General features: G+C 43.2%; 2 protein-coding genes across 2 annotated transcripts; one reads left to right on the top strand and one right to left on the bottom strand.

The window, feature by feature from the left end:
• Positions 1-6,669: 6,669 nt before the first annotated feature.
• LOC5507105 (lysocardiolipin acyltransferase 1) lies at positions 6,670-10,580 on the bottom strand. Its single transcript, XM_001627740.3, has 4 exons — positions 10,303-10,580; positions 10,127-10,136; positions 9,340-9,528; positions 6,670-8,856 (listed from the first exon to the last, which is right to left on the bottom strand). Exons 1-4 carry the CDS (start codon positions 10,471-10,473, stop codon positions 8,108-8,110), a joined length of 1,119 nt encoding a protein of 372 aa, XP_001627790.2. The 5' UTR covers positions 10,474-10,580; the 3' UTR covers positions 6,670-8,107.
• Positions 10,581-10,997: 417 nt separating this feature from the next.
• LOC5507106 (cleft lip and palate transmembrane protein 1 homolog) lies at positions 10,998-19,157 on the top strand. Its single transcript, XM_032375607.2, has 13 exons — positions 10,998-11,293; positions 11,953-12,111; positions 12,720-12,834; positions 13,295-13,374; positions 13,722-13,845; positions 14,176-14,278; positions 14,694-14,835; positions 15,251-15,344; positions 15,465-15,655; positions 15,730-15,825; positions 16,541-16,676; positions 17,367-17,534; positions 18,239-19,157. The coding sequence occupies exons 1-13, from the start codon at positions 11,036-11,038 to the stop codon at positions 18,427-18,429; spliced, it is 1,857 nt and encodes a 618-aa protein (XP_032231498.1). The 5' UTR covers positions 10,998-11,035; the 3' UTR covers positions 18,430-19,157.
• The last annotated feature ends 393 nt before the right edge of the window (positions 19,158-19,550 follow it).

The raw sequence follows: 19,550 nt of genomic DNA, 5'->3' as shown, positions 1-19,550 counted from the left end.
GTAGTGGTAACGGTATGGGTAGTGTAGCGGTGAGGGTATGGGTGGTGTAGTGGTGAGGGTATGGGTGGTGTAGCGTAAGGGTATGGGTGGTGTAGTGGTGAGGGTATGGGTGGTGTAGTGGTAAGGGTATGGGTTATGTAGTGGTAAGGGTATGGGTGGTGTAGTGGTAAGGGTATGGGTGGTGTAGTGGTGAGAGTATGGGTGGTGTAGTGGTGAGGGTATGGGTGGTGTAGTGGTGAGGGTATGGGTGGTGTAGTGGTAAGGGTATGGGTGGTGTAGTGGTGAGGGTATGGGTGGTGTAGTGGTGAGGGTATGGGTGGTGTAGTGGTAATGGTATGGGTGGTGTAGTGGTGAGGTATGGGTGGTGTAGTGGTGAGGGTATGGGTGGTGTAGTGGTGAGGGAATGTGTGGTGTAGTGGTAAGGGTATGGGTGGTGTAGTGGTGAAGGTTTGGGTGGTGTAGTGGTAAGGGTAGGGGTGGTGTAGTGGTAACGGTATGGGTGGTGTAGCGGTGAGGGTATGGGTAGTGTAGTGGTGAGGGTATGGGTGGTGTAGTGGTGAGGGTATGGGTGGTGTAGTGGTGAGGGTATGGGTGGTGTAGTGGTAAGGGTATGAGTGGTGTAGTGGTGAGGGTATGGGTGGTGTAGCGGTAAGGGTATGGGTGGTGTAGTGGTGAGGGTATGGGTGGTGTAGTGGTGAGGGTATGGGTGGTGTAGTGGTAAGGGTATGAGTGGTGTAGTGGTGAGGGTATGGGTGGTGTAGCGGTAAGGGTATGGGTGGTGTAGTGGTGAGGTATGGGTGGTGTAGTGGTGATGTTATGGCTCGTGTAGTGGTGAGGTATGGGTGGTGTAGTGGTGAGGGTATGGGTGATGTAGTGGTGAGGGTATTAGTGGTGTGGTGGTGAGGGTATGGGTGGTGTGGTGGTAAGGGTATGGGTGATGTAGTGGTGAGCGTATGGGTGGTGTGGTGGTGAGGGTATGGGTGGTGTAGTAGTGAGGGTATGGGTGGTGTAGCGGTAAGGGTATGGGTGGTGTAGTGGTGAGGGTTTGGGTGGTGTAGTGGTAAGGGTATGGGTGATGTAGTGGTAAGGGTGTGGGTGGTGTAGTGGTGAGGGTATGGGTGGTGTAGTGGTGAGGGTATGAGTGGTGTAGTGGTGAGGGTGTGGGTGGTGTAGTAATAAGGGTATCGGTGGTGTAGTGGTGAGGGTATGTGTGGTGTAGTGGTGAGGGTGTGGGTGGTGTAGTGGTGAGGGTATGGGTGTTGTAGTGGTGTGGGTATGGGTGGTGTATTGGTGAGGGTGTGGGTGGTGTAGTGGTGAAGGTATGGGTGTTGTAGTGGTGTGGGTATGGGTGGTGTAGTGGTGAGGGTATGGGTGGTGTAGTGGTGAGGGTGTGGGTGGTGTAGTGGTGAGGGTATGGGTGTTGTAGTGGTGTGGGTATGGGTGGTGTAGTGGTGAGGGTATGGGTGGTGTAGTGGTGAGGGTATGGGTGGTGTAGTGGTAAGGGTATGGGTGGTGTAGTGGTGAGGGTATCAGTGGTGTAGTGGTGAGGGTATGGGTGGTGTAGTGGTAAGGATAAGGGTGGTGTAGTGGTGAGGGTATGGGTGGTGTAGTGGTGAGGGTGTGGGTGGTGTAGTGGTGAGGGTATGGGTGGTGTAGTGGTGAGGGTATGGGTGGTGTATTGGTGAGGGTATGGGTGGTGTAGTGGTGAGGGTATGGGTGGTGTAGCGGTAAGGGTATGGGTGGTGTAGTGGTGAGGGTGTGGGTGGTGTAGTGGTAACGGTATGGGTAGTGTAGCGGTGAGGGTATGGGTGGTGTAGTGGTGAGGGTATGGGTGGTGTAGCGTAAGGGTATGGGTGGTGTAGTGGTGAGGGTATGGGTGGTGTAGTGGTAAGGGTATGGGTTATGTAGTGGTAAGGGTATGGGTGGTGTAGTGGTAAGGGTATGGGTGGTGTAGTGGTGAGAGTATGGGTGGTGTAGTGGTGAGGGTATGGGTGGTGTAGTGGTGAGGGTATGGGTGGTGTAGTGGTAAGGGTATGGGTGGTGTAGTGGTGAGGGTATGGGTGGTGTAGTGGTGAGGGTATGGGTGGTGTAGTGGTAATGGTATGGGTGGTGTAGTGGTGAGGTATGGGTGGTGTAGTGGTGAGGGTATGGGTGGTGTAGTGGTGAGGGAATGTGTGGTGTAGTGGTAAGGGTATGGGTGGTGTAGTGGTGAAGGTTTGGGTGGTGTAGTGGTAAGGGTAGGGGTGGTGTAGTGGTAACGGTATGGGTGGTGTAGCGGTGAGGGTATGGGTAGTGTAGTGGTGAGGGTATGGGTGGTGTAGTGGTGAGGGTATGGGTGGTGTAGTGGTGAGGGTATGGGTGGTGTAGTGGTAAGGGTATGAGTGGTGTAGTGGTGAGGGTATGGGTGGTGTAGCGGTAAGGGTATGGGTGGTGTAGTGGTGAGGGTATGGGTGGTGTAGTGGTGAGGGTATGGGTGGTGTAGTGGTAAGGGTATGAGTGGTGTAGTGGTGAGGGTATGGGTGGTGTAGCGGTAAGGGTATGGGTGGTGTGGTGGTGAGGGTATGGGTGGTGTAGTGGTAAGGGTATGGGTTATGTAGTGGTGAGGGTATGGGTGGTGTAGTGGTGAGGGTATGGGTGGTGTAGTGGTGAGGGTATGGCTCGTGTAGTGGTGAGGTATGGGTGGTGTAGTGGTGAGGGTATGGGTGGTGTAGTGGTGAGGGTATGGGTGGTGTAGTGGTGAGGGTATGGGTGGTGTAGTGGTAAGGGTGATGTAGTGGTAAGGGTATGGGTGGTGTAGTGGTGAGGGTATGGGTGGTGTAGTTGTGAGGGTATGGGTGGTGTAGTGGTGAGGGTATGGGTGGTGTAGTGGTGAGGGTATGGGTGGTGTAGTGGTAAGGGTATGGGTGGTGTAGTGGTGAGGGTATGGGTGGTGTAGTGGTGAGGGTATGGGTGGTGTAGTGGTGAGGGTATGGGTGGTGTAGTGGTGAGGGTATGGGTGGTGTAGTGGTAAGGGTATGGGTGGTGTAGTGGTGAGGGTATAAGTGGTGTAGTGGTAAGGGTAGGGGTGGTGTAGTGGTGAGGTATGGGTGGTGTAGTGGTGATGTTATGGCTCGTGTAGTGGTGAGGTATGGGTGGTGTAGTGGTGAGGGTATGGGTGATGTAGTGGTGAGGGTATTAGTGGTGTGGTGGTGAGGGTATGGGTAGTGTGGTGGTAAGGGTATGGGTGATGTAGTGGTGAGAGTATGGGTGGTGTGGTGGTGAGGGTATGGGTGGTGTAGTGGTGAGGGTATGGGTGGTGTAGCGGTAAGGGTATGGGTGGTGTAGTGGTGAGGGTTTGGGTGGTGTAGTGGTAAGGGTATGGGTGATGTTGTGGTAAGGGTGTGGGTGGTGTAGTGGTGAGGGTATGGGTGGTGTAGTGGTGAGGGTATGGGTGGTGTAGTGGTGAGGGTGTGGGTGGTGTAGTAATAAGGGTATCGGTGGTGTAGTGGTGAGGGTATGTGTGGTGTAGTGGTGAGGGTGTGGGTGGTGTAGTGGTGAGGGTATGGGTGTTGTAGTGGTAAGGGTATGGGTGGTGTAGTGGTGAGAGTATGGGTGGTGTAGTGGTGAGGGTATGGGTGGTGTAGTGGTGAGGGTATGGGTGGTGTAGTGGTAAGGGTATGGGTGGTGTAGTGGTGAGGGTATGGGTGGTGTAGTGGTGAGGGTATGGGTGGTGTAGTGGTAATGGTATGGGTGGTGTAGTGGTGAGGTATGGGTGGTGTAGTGGTGAGGGTATGGGTGGTGTAGTGGTGAGGGAATGTGTGGTGTAGTGGTAAGGGTATGGGTGGTGTAGTGGTGAAGGTTTGGGTGGTGTAGTGGTAAGGGTAGGGGTGGTGTAGTGGTAACGGTATGGGTGGTGTAGCGGTGAGGGTATGGGTAGTGTAGTGGTGAGGGTATGGGTGGTGTAGTGGTGAGGGTATGGGTGGTGTAGTGGTGAGGGTATGGGTGGTGTAGTGGTAAGGGTATGAGTGGTGTAGTGGTGAGGGTATGGGTGGTGTAGCGGTAAGGGTATGGGTGGTGTAGTGGTGAGGGTATGGGTGGTGTAGTGGTGAGGGTATGGGTGGTGTAGTGGTAAGGGTATGAGTGGTGTAGTGGTGAGGGTATGGGTGGTGTAGCGGTAAGGGTATGGGTGGTGTGGTGGTGAGGGTATGGGTGGTGTAGTGGTAAGGGTATGGGTTATGTAGTGGTGAGGGTATGGGTGGTGTAGTGGTGAGGGTATGGGTGGTGTAGTGGTGAGGGTATGGCTCGTGTAGTGGTGAGGTATGGGTGGTGTAGTGGTGAGGGTATGGGTGGTGTAGTGGTGAGGGTATGGGTGGTGTAGTGGTGAGGGTATGGGTGGTGTAGTGGTAAGGGTGATGTAGTGGTAAGGGTATGGGTGGTGTAGTGGTGAGGGTATGGGTGGTGTAGTTGTGAGGGTATGGGTGGTGTAGTGGTGAGGGTATGGGTGGTGTAGTGGTGAGGGTATGGGTGGTGTAGTGGTAAGGGTATGGGTGGTGTAGTGGTGAGGGTATGGGTGGTGTAGTGGTGAGGGTATGGGTGGTGTAGTGGTGAGGGTATGGGTGGTGTAGTGGTGAGGGTATGGGTGGTGTAGTGGTAAGGGTATGGGTGGTGTAGTGGTGAGGGTATAAGTGGTGTAGTGGTAAGGGTAGGGGTGGTGTAGTGGTGAGGTATGGGTGGTGTAGTGGTGATGTTATGGCTCGTGTAGTGGTGAGGTATGGGTGGTGTAGTGGTGAGGGTATGGGTGATGTAGTGGTGAGGGTATTAGTGGTGTGGTGGTGAGGGTATGGGTAGTGTGGTGGTAAGGGTATGGGTGATGTAGTGGTGAGAGTATGGGTGGTGTGGTGGTGAGGGTATGGGTGGTGTAGTGGTGAGGGTATGGGTGGTGTAGCGGTAAGGGTATGGGTGGTGTAGTGGTGAGGGTTTGGGTGGTGTAGTGGTAAGGGTATGGGTGATGTTGTGGTAAGGGTGTGGGTGGTGTAGTGGTGAGGGTATGGGTGGTGTAGTGGTGAGGGTATGGGTGGTGTAGTGGTGAGGGTGTGGGTGGTGTAGTAATAAGGGTATCGGTGGTGTAGTGGTGAGGGTATGTGTGGTGTAGTGGTGAGGGTGTGGGTGGTGTAGTGGTGAGGGTATGGGTGTTGTAGTGGTGTGGGTATGGGTGGTGTATTGGTGAGGGTGTGGGTGGTGTAGTGGTGAGGGTATGGGTGTTGTAGTGGTGTGGGTATGGGTGGTGTAGTGGTGAGGGTATGGGTGGTGTAGTGGTGAGGGTGTGGGTGGTGTAGTGGTGAGGGTATGGGTGTTGTAGTGGTGTTGGTATGGGTGGTGTAGTGGTGAGGGTATGGGTGGTGTAGTGGTGAGGGTATGGGTGGTGTAGTGGTAAGGGTATGGGTGGTGTAGTGGTGAGGGTATCAGTGGTGTAGTGGTGAGGGTATGGGTGGTGTAGTGGTAAGGGTAAGGGTGGTGTAGTGGTGAGGGTATGGGTGGTGTAGTGGTGAGGGTGTGGGTGGTGTAGTGGTGAGGGTATGGGTGGTGTAGTGGTGAGGGTATGGGTGGTGTATTGGTGAGGGTATGGGTGGTGTAGTGGTGAGGGTATGGGTGGTGTAGCGGTAAGGGTATGGGTGGTGTAGTGGTGAGGGTGTGGGTGGTGTAGTGGTAACGGTATGGGTGGTGTAGCGGTGAGGGTATGGGTGGTGTAGTGGTGAGGGTATGGGTGGTGTAGCGGTGAGGGTATGGGTGGTGTAGTGGTGAGGGTATGGGTGGTGTAGTGGTAAGGGTATGGGTTATGTAGTGGTAAGGGTATGGGTGGTGTAGTGGTGAGAGTATGGGTGGTGTAGTGGTGAGGGTATGGGTGGTGTAGTGGTGAGGGTATGGGTGGTGTAGTGGTAAGGGTATGGGTGGTGTAGTGGTGAGGGTATGGGTGGTGTAGTGGTGAGGGTATGGGTGGTGTAGTGGTAAGGGTATGGGTGGTGTAGTGGTGAGGGTATGGGTGGTGTAGTGGTAAGGGTATGGGTGGTGTAGTGGAGAGGGTATGGGTGGTGTAGTGGTAAGGGTATGGGTGGTGTAGTGGTGAGGGTATGGGTGGTGTAGTGGTGAGGGTATGGGTGGTGTAGTGGTGAGGGTATGGGTGGTGTAGTGGTGAGGGTATGGGTGATGTAGTGGTAAGGGTATGGGCGGTGTAGTGGTAAGGGTATGGGTGGTGTGGTGGTGAGGGTATGGGTGGTGTAGTGGTAAGGGTATGGGTATGGGTGGTGTAGTGGTGAGGGTATGGGTGGTGTAGTGGTGAGGGTATGGGTGGTGTAGTGGTGAGGGTATGGGTGGTGTAGTGGTGAGGGAATGGGTGGTGTAGTGGTGAGGGTATAGGTGGTGTAGTGGTGAGGGTATGGGTGGTGTAGTGGTGAGGGTATGGGTGGTGTAGTGGTGACGGTATGGCTGGTGTAGTGGTGAGGGTATGGCTGGTGTAGTGGTGAGGGTATGGCTGGTGTAGTGGTGAGGGTATGGGTGGTGTAGTGGTGAGGGTATGGGTGGTGTAGTGGTACATTGGGTGATGATGAATCAACATTTTTTTAAGGAATTTAATGTAACACTCAAATCATTCTGGCCCTTTATGTCAAATGTTTGGGCTTTTTAAAGCAAATCTTTTAGTAGAAGATAAATTTATTTATATATATTTTTTTTTACAAAATGTGTTAAATAATACAGGTGTTTTAAAACTCTGGTAACTATAAAAAGCATAATATGAATTAGTCAAATTACATTAGTTAACTGTCATCACTTATGCATTATGGTTTGTTGTTATATGCTATCAGTGGCAACAACTGACAGCCAACTGACACTTAAAAGAAAACAAATGACAAATGACCAGACTATGAAATTGTCCTACTAGTGTGATTTGATTAAAACAAAAAAAAATCTAGTACTAGAAGAATTCTTAAAAAGATTTTGTTTTGCTTCCGTGTCTTTCTTGATGAATCGTTGCTTACTTTTTACTTTGTCTTTCCCCACCCCACCTCCCAATTTTTTTTTTATAATGGTCTGTCCCTATATTTCAATCAAACCGAGTTGCAATCAAGAATTGCTGAGAGTAGAGTTCCATCAACTCTCATCTCAGATCAAGGCTCTAATCATAGAGGCTCTCAAGAAACCTACTGAAGTACTGTTACAGGATCCATAGTACATACTGTACATAGGTGGATGTTACACAGTCATGTCATAAACTGGGTACTGAAATACACGTATTAGCATAAAAGGATATATTTTTTTAAGAGTTTTGGAGTGGGGACACTTATTTCAAATAGAAATGTTTTTTTAATATATTAGTGCATGATTTATTCTTATGTAGTAAACACTGCCAATGGTAAGCAACAGTTTTTAGTTGGAATTTCCTCAAATTGTTAACAAGTTGACAGCATGAGGTCATCCCTTTTTTTTTGGGGGGGGGGGGGGGGGCAGGAGAGAGACCTATTTGAAAGGGGAGTTTATCTAATATCTACTGTTGTACAGTAGGGGTGGCAAATATTTGAAGTTGGGCACATAGCATTCACATTATGAGTTAGTTTGCTGATGAGGTATCAACATATTATTTATTTTTTAACAGGGCTAACATTATGAACATGTTATCAGTGAAAAGGTTGCAGAAAACTGGTGATACACCTATATCGTATATTTGGATATTTTGTATTGTATTCATGCAACCTGCTATAGTAAGGACTTCCTAATATATTTTTCATGAACAAAAAAAGGTCAGATTTATGTAGGGTACAGTCTAGATTGTTAAACTGCATTTTTTTTTATACCACTGCACTATTTTCTACTAGGAAGAAGAAGAAGAAGAAGAAGAAATATTTTATCCAAGAATAAAGAATGAAGGATTTTTCAAGACAAAAATCCTTTCAAATACTCCACAATGCATCCATTGAGAAAATGTTTAAAAAAAAATTGAATTGATCATAAGTAACAGGGTGGTTTTACAGACAGATTTCAATAAAATGCTGATAGTGTTAAAATGTCAAGATAAGAATTAGATTATATTAGAGTGTACCTAGCTACAGTGGTCTAAACAATCAGGCCCAAGTTCTTATTTATGTCTAGGGTACTGGCGATCGTGAGACCATAACTGCAACTTATCTGTTCCTATTCCTAAGACTGACTGCAAAATATAAAATACAAATACCACATAGAAATACCACCTAATGGCAAGAATGTGATATACACTGAGAAAGCTCAAGAAAATAAAGGCAACCCAAAACACCAAAGCTTGCCAGAGTTCTGTTCTTGCCTCCCCCTCCCTTTGGCTATCTTGGGCGGTCACCTTCTCATTGAAATGCCGAAAGCCTTGACCAAGAGTGTAGAACTCTTTCAGCCTGTTTTCCTTTTCTTCCCATCTTTCGCAGCACCATTTCTCCATTTCTTCAGCATTCGAAGGATTTACATTGCCTATTGGATGGCGCTGGATGTGGAAATGCATCTCTTTAGGAAATGTACCCAGAAGAAGGTCCCGCTCACTAAAGCTTTTGTTTACATCATAGCCGATTGTTACGTCATGTATTGAATGTAGCAGTTCTTTCCCTAATTTCTCCATGCAGAAAGTAAACCCCCTTACTCTTGGGTGCAGAACATACTCATAAGAAGGCCGATTATTTTTCTTAGCAAAGCTATCGCTCTTAGCTTTACTGGCTATATCTAGATTAGTCCCCTCAGGGAATATAAGTAACTGCAAAGGATATGAGGCTTCCTTGAAGTACTGAAGAACACTGCTCAGATATCCTTGGTCATGTTCCCATCGTCTGCGTAGGAAGATGTACATGGAGTTCTGCATCGCCCATCCTGAAAATGGTTAAAGCAAGTCAGTTATCTAAGCAGTATTGTCTGATAGTGAGTGGTCACATTTACTAAAAATGTGATGAGAAATGGAACATTTGAAAGTAATACCCACTTAACTGGCATTCAAAAGCAATGTACTGAAGAATACTCTGTAATTAGCACGTTGGATGTATTGCTTTATCTAATTGTTTTATCACTGAAATGGACGTAAATGTGTTCATGTAATATTCTACCAAGATAAAGAAACACAGGCCTGTAGCCAGGATTTTGAGTGGGGGGGGTTCGTTTACCCATTTAGCGGACCGTTTTCCCTCAGGTAACTAGCCCTAGCTCGCAGTGGAACTCAATTATCCTTCATTAGAGCAAACCTTCCAGTCGAGTCGGGTGGTTCTTACTGGCTACAGGCCTGGAACAAATTAGCTTTTCTGCAGCTGGTATGTAGTTTTTTCTAAACATACTGTCTAATAGGAGTCAGCTTTTACTAACCAGGCCCTGGCACATTCTTTAAGTCATCCTTCAGTATAATCTTCTCATGCCTGAGCTGACCGTACCGATGTAGCACACACCAATAGAACATCCAGTCAAGACGGCAACGGTGGTTCATGACAATTAGGGCCCGGTCATTCCGAGGCGGTCTTTCTCCAGTTATGTACACTTTCACATTGAAAACCAATTCTATGGGAAATTATGATTTCAAAATAACCAATTTATCAAAGCACTTTTTATAATAAATAATAATCATCTCGTCTTTTATTTAAAATTAAGGGGTTGTTTCTTCCATAGTGTATTTAAGTATTTAAATAACTTGAAAAGAGGGGGATAATTGCTTATTTGAAATCATAGTTGAACTTTAAGCATGAGGAAATTATCATAATTAAAGATATGCATGTATGTATTTAACTAAATGTTGAATGACAAGGATGAAGTGTTTCTCTTTTAGAAGGTTGTGGCATTAATCATATGATACGCACACATGTACACTTTGACCCGATCTCACAAAACTAAGAAATCAGACTATATTATCATTGATACATACGATTTAAGGATACTAAATAATCTAGGTAAATATTTGCATGACAATCATAGACTAAAATTGAGCTACTAAAAACTAAGCAAAAGTAAAGTTAAGCCTAAATGTTACACACTATTTCTGCTAACAACCTAGGTTCCAGATTGATGGATATTGTAAATAAGAGAAGATATAGTGGAAGAGAGTTGGAATAATAAAGGAATGTAAAGTTGTGAATATAATATAATTGGGATCCCCACTTACCTAATATGGCCTGCAGTATAAACACCCGCGCGTTATCCCAAGGATGACAGCGTTAGAACAAAGAACATTAGCAACTTTCAACAACAAGCACAGTTTGCAGATCACATAATCCCACAACTTCTCATCAATGTAAATATCAGATATTTGAATGGGAGAAAAGTGGTAATAAAACTTACCGGCGGAAGTTTGAGCCAAAGGCCAATGGCGAGGTCGTTGTACCATCGGAACCACTTCGGATGCCATAGAAGAAGTGGTAAAGACGGGCCCATTATAAAGATAGAGCCAAAAAACGAACTAAAATAAAGTGTAAGAAGAAATAGAACACCTCCGATGGGATTTCGGAGCATTTTGACGGGCTAAAAGCTTATAATCACTGGTAAAATTGTCAAGAGCGATCAAACGTTCGAAGAAGCGATTTTTCGCGGACTCGAAGTTGTCAGAAAGGTCGAAATGCATTCTGGGAGCAGTGACCTCTCCTCCACCTTCTCAATACTTCCGGTACACGTGAATCGTTATATATTATGGGGTAGGGGGTAAGTGATGGGTTAAATGGAGTAGTATGCATCAAACAAAAACCGTAGTATTTCTATGTGTAGCTGCTTGCTCACAAAACAAATAGAGGATTTGACACCGTGAAAACCCGATACAACAATATGGCAATGGAGCGAAAAAATCTATCGTTGAATCGACAAATCGCGTGAAACTTTGTTGCTATGAAACAGCTAGGCTTTCTCTGTCTTCGACCTGCAAGAAAGAGTTTTTGAATAAGAACTTTACTATTTATCAATTTACCTGAAACTAAATGTCACTATTTGGCTACCTGTGTGTCCACGACAGTTCAAATATGACGAGGCAAGTTACGGGTTACCTGTGGTTAAGGGTTGTGAAATTTGTGAAAAGAATTTCAAGATGGCGACCGAGGAGCGAAACGCAAACGGTGAAATAGCGACAAATGACGCTACAGCGCCAGCTGAAAATGGCCAAGGCGAGAACCAACAGCAGCAACAACAACAGGAGTCACCATGGAAGGGTATTCTTTTCAGAATCTTTATTTTTTGGTTTGTGACCAACTTGTTTCGAGGCAAACAACAGCAACCAAGCAGCGATTCTCCCAGCGGCATGAGCTTAAAGCCGGCTACGAATTTATTCAATACCAATCAAAAGATGGTGAGTGTTCGACTTCTCTTCGTTTATATACTTAGAGTTGAATCGTTTTTATTATAGTGAAAGCCGATCGTAAGGCAACGATGCCATCGATTTTATCCAACACACTGATGCACGTGTTTTTATATTTCTCATACATCGATCGCTTTCGTAAGATAAAGATACAGGCGATGCCGTCCGATTCGAATGAGTTTTTTAATAAAATAAGTCCAGTAAAAAAGTGGTATCATAAAGGCTTTGAGACGCTATATATCTCAAGTCTAGTAATTGTATATTTTACTCTAGTCAATTGAAATGCTTTTTTACTCCTGAAGTGATCAATCAATAACTCTTATGGTCAATAAAGGTTGATAACAGTCAATGACAATCAATAAAAGAAATAGTTTATGGCTAATCGATGCTACGAAAATATATGACCGATTTTTATCGTTTTTGTGATTTTTGATTGATGATGGATTGCTTGATACAATGACATCGATTTACTGGTTATATCACAGGTATCAACATATCATTTGGATTTCCAATCATTGATTTTTATTGATTGAGTACCCGCGGTTGTACTGGATATGTACGCAATATGATGACCATATTGTGTATTTAATATTCTGTAATACTGTACTTTTGCTTCCTCTCACTTTAACTTATTTTATGTTATGCTGTAGGAGCTGTACGTTTACTTGTCTGAGTTGAGTAACTTTCAAAACTTTGAGGACAAAGGTTCTCTGATCTGGCACCAGAAAGATCTCCAGTTTGGTAACTGGACTGACGGCCCAGCCAAGGATGGGGTGTTTATGTTCAGCACACAGCTCAAGACTTCAGAGGTAGATAAAACATTCATGAGCGTATCTAGGGAAAACCAAGTTCCCCTTTTCCCCCTATTTTTAGAGGATTGGCATAAAATATGTTTAAATATAAGGACATCCAAGCAAGGAACAGCATGAATCCAGCTTCTCTTTCTAAAAAAAAAAAAAACTTTAGCACCCCTGTTCTTAAACTCCTAGCTTCAGGTCCCCCTTATAAGAACTCCTAGATCTGCCAATTATTTTTTACATCATACTAGACTACATAGTACTCAGAGCCTAATTGAGTGTAACAATACATTCGATGGTATAGGCTTGCCAGTATATACCACCCAGATGTTTTAGTACTTAAGTGGTACACCTATTAAGTGGCCACTACTGTACCAAAATCTAATTACTCGAGCACTTCATTTTCTATTTCTGAAACCTCCAAGAGAATACAGTCAGGGAATCTCATTTTTAAATCTAAGTGGTCAATAAGGCTCCTACAAGCAACCCAAAGCTTTCAATATTCCAAATTTCCTATTTGGGTTTCTGGGTATATAGTTGTTTTTATAGCTGACTTCTCTCCTTTGCCGCCAACTGCAGAACTACCGTCATATACGTACACATATCCTTATTATTTTCAGAACTTAATGAACAATGGCTCATTGTATGCACATGTTTACATCACCAAGATTGGTAAAAACCCCAACCCTGCCTCTCCCAAGTTTGACAAGCGAGCTGTGGTTTACAGAAGTAAAAGTAAGTACATACTGTATGCCATTGTGGTAACCACAGGCCACCCATGCTTCCATAATTATGATTTATTATTATTATTATTGATGGCAATAGGGGACTTGCGCTAAGAGATCACGTGACTGATTGGGTAGCAAACTAGCGCGCTCTGGCTTTTAACAGCAAAATATAAGCAACAAAAAGCAACTTATTCGGCGCTTACGTAAAAAGGCAGAATTTTTTTTTCCAGAAAGGGTTTATTTTTATTTAAAAATTTTATTTTTTGGTAGTTCACTGGTGTAACAGGCACAGTCATTTCTGATTTTTTTGTTCGATTATTTTGTTTTGAATTTACCACCCAGAAAGGTTATGTGGTCTCTTAGCACAAGTCCCTTATTACCTTGCTTGTGTGATGATAATTTTGCCAATACACAATTATTGATATTAATGTGATGCTGTGATAAGTGCTTGTTCTTGTTGCTCCCAGTGCTCACTGTATATAAGAAAAGAAGAGTAAGCAAAACCGTGAATTTACTCTATGGTAGTACAGAGGCTCCTCCTGAGCAGGTATGAAAGCTGTTTTTATCCAAATATTCCACATTACATATAAAGATCTTGCCCCCATTTGGTTATCCTAGCAAAATGCCAAGTGAGAGATGGAATTAATTTCCATCAGCTGATTTGGGGAAGCTACTGTTTGATATTTTTTATTGAATTATGTCATGAAGAACATAACTTTTTGTTGAGATGTTTTTTTTGAAATTATTTCATTCATCTGTTTTCCATTGAAAATAATAACAAAGGTGTTACGGATTAAGGCTCTATAAAAGGTTTTTATATTCTTTTCCTTTTTTATTACACATTTCCCTAGTACTGTACAAACACTTGTCTTTTTTGTTTGCAAACATTTTTAGCAAATAAAAGACCCCAAGAAAGAGCAGGAGATAATTAATTACTGGCATCCTAACTTGACAATTAACATGATGGATGACCAGACGCCCTGGACGCCTGGCTCTGTACCTCCCCCCATGGATGAGTGTAAGTAAGACTGATCAACCTGTAACTTCTCGTAGCTTGCAATGCTACCAACTCTTCCTGTTTTCAGCTTTAATCTCGCAGCAATAAAACTGATACTTTCCATTTCATAATCCAATTAGTAGCTTTTAAGATGTTTACAGTATGAACTCAACAGTTTAAATGTATCCAACTAGCTGGGGTAAATAGAAGTTAGCAATTGATATCAGCTGTTGATAATTATATTTATTTTATTTTAATAATGTTCACAATATATTTCACTGACTTCCAGCAGAGTGGATGGAGTGTCCCTTTGAAGAAAAAAAAATTGACTGAGATATGCTTGTATTTCAGTTATTGAGTTTGACAATGTGACCAGTAAATACTATCCTCTCCTCTACCTGAACACTTATTGGAACCTTGGCAGCGAGTACATGCCAATCAATGAGACAACTCCGTAAGTACTGTATTGGTGTATATCAAGCCCATACTGTAGACAGAATTCTCTACTTCATCTTAGAAACACCAAACAGGGGTTGATCCAGGAGTTTCAAAATGGGGGGCTGAAGCAAGGGTGACAAGAAAGGGGGGCCTCGATTCATTGTTCCATGGATTTCCTTTTATGTATTTCTGAAAAATAGCGTGATTGGGGCCAGTTCGCCTCCCCCCCTAGATCCGCCCCTGCCATTCCTCAATGTGTACATCTATCTATCTTCAACTAGTTTTGAAATTTTAGTCACACATCTCCTGCAACAACACATGGGTATATTATGCTTTTATTTTTTCATTGTTGTTGTTGTTTCTATCTTTCTAACTCAAGCTTTATTTTTGTTATCCATGATCTCATACTTTGTTGCTAATTTTCTTGACAGTACCTTGGACCTGCATCTGACCTACAGTCCCATCTCCCTGTTTAAGTGGCAGATGTACGAGTCTCAGCGTATGCGGCAGAAGTGGTTCTCTGTCTTGGGAGATGACATGCAGCAATCTGAGGAGGAACAGGATGCTATGAAGGTACATTATTCATTATCACACACTACAGCATACTGCTATAGCAGTTAAAATGATATATTTTGTTTGTTACCAAACAGTCTGTCACTAAAGGAGATGTAACGATAGAGCTAGATAGAGATAGAAATAAGATAGAGATAGAGAGATACAGTAGCTAGTTTGAAGAATCATACTTACTTACATATCCTGTACTGTATATCTTCATGGTGGTTTAGCCCATCCACTTACAAGCCTTGCATTTTATGATCAAATCCACATTCTTGATGAAATTCTTCAGGGATGTTTTTATATGAATGGTTATGATAAAACATGATGCCTAATTGTGTTTGACATGGTAGTACTGTTTAGATCTCTTCCCACACCCTCCCATAAGTTGAACTTAATGATATTCCCTTGTGCTATTTTATTGGTGTTTTAGAGGACAATTGTGGAGACAAACCCCTACCTTCTAGGGGTGACTATGATTGTGACTCTGGTGCACACAGTCTTTGAATTTCTAGCCTTCAAAAATGGTAAACTATTTATTATACGTATTGTTCATGTTTTCTTCTGAACTACACACTGCAGTTACTTTCCACTTGTACTATGAAATTTTCATGAGCAAGCTTTCAAAATCAACTTGTGTTTATCAGATATCCAATTCTGGCGAAGCCGCAAGACACTAGAGGGCCTGTCTGTGAGATCAGTGTTCTTTAACGTTTTCCAAGCAACGGTTGTCCTTCTGTATGTTGCTGATAATGACACCAACACTGTCATCATCATCAGCTGCTTTGTAGGACTACTGATTGAATTATGGAAAATCAATAAAGTTGTTAATATCAAGGTACTGTATATATTGATATTTCAATGTTACTGTGCTTAGCTTTGAGTGCACTCACAGTGAACTATTATTTTTAGTTGGACAGAGAAAATCGTATTCTTGGAATGTTCCCTCGCATTAGTTTTGAGGACAAGGAAAGCTACGTTGAGTCATCTACAAGAGTTTATGATCAGGCAAGCTACAAGTAACCTACACTATACTATATATGTGGATATGTACAACTGCAACATTAAATACCCTGAGGGGGAGGGAAGGGTACAGAGGGAAGATATTGGGCAGGGGCTCCTAAAATTTTTAACCACCAATAAGGGAGCTTCGAAAAATTGGGCCCTCTGGGGAGCCTATGATTTTTTTTATGAGTCCGAGTAGAATCCTGGGGGTTGTTAAAGGGAAGGGGGGGGGGGGGGGCGGCACTGAAAAGTGTCACTGTAAGATTGAGTCAAGCAGAAATGCAGTGTACTGTACTATCAGAAATACAGTGACAAACAGGGCTATAACGTCTATAAGGGCTATGGGGCCCTGTGTCCCCCCAGTAGGGGTGTGGCAGTGTCCCCTAGTTTTTTTGATAGTATTTTGGGGCACGTAACAGACCTGATAGACAATTATGGACAAGCAGCAAAGACAGATACAGGGATGGATTGGGTGGTGTCCAGCTCCCTTTCTGAAAATAAAAATCATTTAAAATATAACAAACAAAGTATAAAATAAAAAACAAAGTTTAAAACTTGTTTCTGTACCCTCTGATCCACTGCTTGAATACAATTCTGGATCTTTTTAAGTCACATTAATCAGGCAGACAAAAACATTTAGCCAATGGAGCAATCTTGAGGAATTCCAAGCATTTCTGATCTTGTTTTTGTTAGGTTAACACATTTTTCTCCCCTACAGATGGCTTTCAAGTACTTATCGTGGGCGTTATTCCCATTACTTGTGTGCTACTGCATCTATTCCTTGTTCTATGTTGAGCACAAGGGTTGGTATTCCTGGGTGCTTAGCATGCTTTATGGATTTCTTCTCACATTTGGTGAGTATACCTTTTTAGGGAAATTCCATGCTCTGCCTTTTCGAAATAGCTAATGGTAAATCAATGCCCCCTTCCCACAAGGGCATACCGAGGTATTGTCTTAAAACACAAACTTCTGTAACTTCTTCCAAGTCATTGAGTCCTAAAAGTGTATATTGTGTATGTCATTTATAAGAATCATGAGGAGACTTGTAAAAGACATTTTAAAAGATATTTTGAGTTGATACAATTTAAAAGTGATTTGGCAAACAGCTTGGTTGGTTTTGATGAGATCGATGGTTGACTGATGTTAATTGTTTCCCAACCCTTTTTTGGAAAAGCACATTCCAATAAAAACATTCATGGCCTTTATTTGACTTATTTTGATGATTTGTAAAAGCTTTAAATTTTTATTTATATGTATGTGATCCATGAAATATACCTCCTGTTATCCTCTGGATCTCACAATAACTCAGTGTAGTTTCCAATTTTTATGTCACACCAGAAATCATATTAACTGTCGAAAGGATTTCAGGGACAAACTCAGTGTGTGTAGCATTACAAAATTAAAACTGGTTTGAATTCTTACTCACCTCATTGTTACTGTAGCTTGTGAAACTGGTGGTATGTCACTCTTTTCCTTCTCTCACCACTCCATGTCCTTCTACAAAATGTAGAAAAGTTAAATTCATCTTGCCCTTATTTTGACAGGGTTCATCACCATGACTCCCCAGCTGTTCATCAACTACAAGCTCAAGTCGGTAGCTCATCTCCCCTGGAGGATGATGACGTACAAGGCTCTAAACACCTTTATTGATGACTTGTTTGCTTTTGTCATTAAGATGCCCATGATGTATCGCATAGGCTGTTTTAGAGATGGTTAGTACCTCAATGCTAATAGCAGGGGTGTGGGCAGAGGGGTGGCCTAGGGGCCCCAGCCCTCCTCTTTTAGCAGCCAAAAATACAGTAAATGTATGAGACATTAACTAAAATATAGAAGAAAATGCCTTGAAATGGCCTTTTGGGCCCCCTCCTGTTAAAAATCCTGGCAACCCCTCTGAATAGCTAAATCATGCAGAGCTTGAAGTATTTTATAACTGAGGTTTTGTTTTCCTGGTGTTACTAGAAAACCAGGTTTGTTTGCAAAATAATGTTTTCTAAATATAAGGAAAGCAAAGAACCCCTCCATGTTAATAAATAAACCGCTGGCAGATCAAAAGCAGTTTTGATTAAAAAATGTGGAATATTGTGTATTTATCATGGAACTGGCTTGTAGAGAAGTATTCAGTGGTAGGTGTTAAGATAGGTGGTATGGCTATTAACAAAACATAAAATAATTAATATCAATGGAGTGGTTTATTAAGAATATTGTGTGTTTTCTGAAAAGAGTAAAGAAAGAGAAAAGAGAATTATTCTGAAAAGAGTCATAAATCTACACCAACTTTTGTCTTTAATCTTTAGTTCAAATAATTGCCACTAGCAAGCTATATTACGGCAATGCTAGTTACATTCACACCTGATAAATTATTTTTGTGACGTACAATAGTTAAATATGTTTTTATTCCATTTATTTTTCTTGGCAGATATTGTATTCTTCATTTACCTCTACCAACGCTGGATTTATAAGGTTGATCACAAGCGGGTCAACGAATTTGGCCTGACTGGGGAAGATCTTGCTAATGGTGGGGCTCCTGTGGAAGATGCTGCACAGGGAACCCAGCAACAGCAGGTTGTTGAGGGAACCTCACAAGCTTCAGACAAAAAGAATGACTAAGTAATTACAGATGCAGAGCAAAAAGAGCTTCTCTGAATATGAAAAATAAGATTCAAGTGTGCAGGGCTACACTGCCACTGTTCTGCTTATTTGTTATTTACAAGTCCTTTGTCTAGTCCAGATATTTTTATTGGTGGATAAATTGTAAGTTTAAAGAGAGGGAAAATTCTCCTTTATGTTGCTTTTGTTTATAGCAAGTTGTAAACTGAACAAAGTGTAAAGCTTCTGAATTGTACAATTTTTCATTTTATTCAGAGTTTGCTCCTGTAAATTACATTGCTCACTTTTTTATTTATTGACTGGACGAGAAATCGCTCCAAAATTTACTTTTCTGGTTTATTTGCATATGAAAATGATTTTGATTATTTAGTTCACTTTTTTTTCTGTAAACTTCTGTTATTTTTTTTTTAATTCTGACATAACAAGATTTTACTCTGGGAGATAAGTGCCATTGTCCTAGAGCTTCAAACGAGCTTGAGTTAACAAGGGAACTCCCTTGTCTCAAGCAATCGTGGATTCAGCTGTGGCTTATACTGTGAATAACTGGGAGATATTTGAGGCTTTGCTGTGCATAAAATCCCTCACCCACTCCATGGTACTGGCTTGGTTGTTGATGTGTAAGAAGGCTTACTATGCACACCCTATAGCGGCAGATGGATAAAATTTATATCTTCAGATAAAGTTGTAAATGGGTAAGGGAACGTAAATAAAAAAGGTTTTAAAACTTATTCCCTTTTGTTTTTAAAGTGTATGCACGCTGTGTTAGAGAAAGGTTCCCCCTTTTCCAATCCTCATCCTTCTTCCATTGCAGGCATCTATCCTATCAAAGGTGTGAGGAGTTAATATGAGAGCACTGCGCACATCACCTAGTGTGTACATGACGAGCACTGCGCACATCACCTAGTGTGTACATGACGAGCACTGCGCACATCACCTAGTGTGTACATGACGAGCACTGCGCACATCACCTAGTTTGTACATGACGAGCACTGCGCACATCACCTAGTTTGTACATGACGAGCACTGCGCACATCACCTAGTGTGTACATGACGAGCTGTGTACATGACGAGCACTGCGCACATCACCTAGTTTGTACATGACGAGCACTGCGCACATCACC

Source organism: Nematostella vectensis, chromosome 7, assembly GCF_932526225.1.
Source record: "Nematostella vectensis chromosome 7, jaNemVect1.1, whole genome shotgun sequence".
Taxonomy (NCBI): domain Eukaryota; kingdom Metazoa; phylum Cnidaria; class Anthozoa; order Actiniaria; family Edwardsiidae; genus Nematostella; species Nematostella vectensis.
Note: the sequence above shows the minus strand (reverse complement) of the source record. Positions and strands in the feature narration are given on the sequence as shown.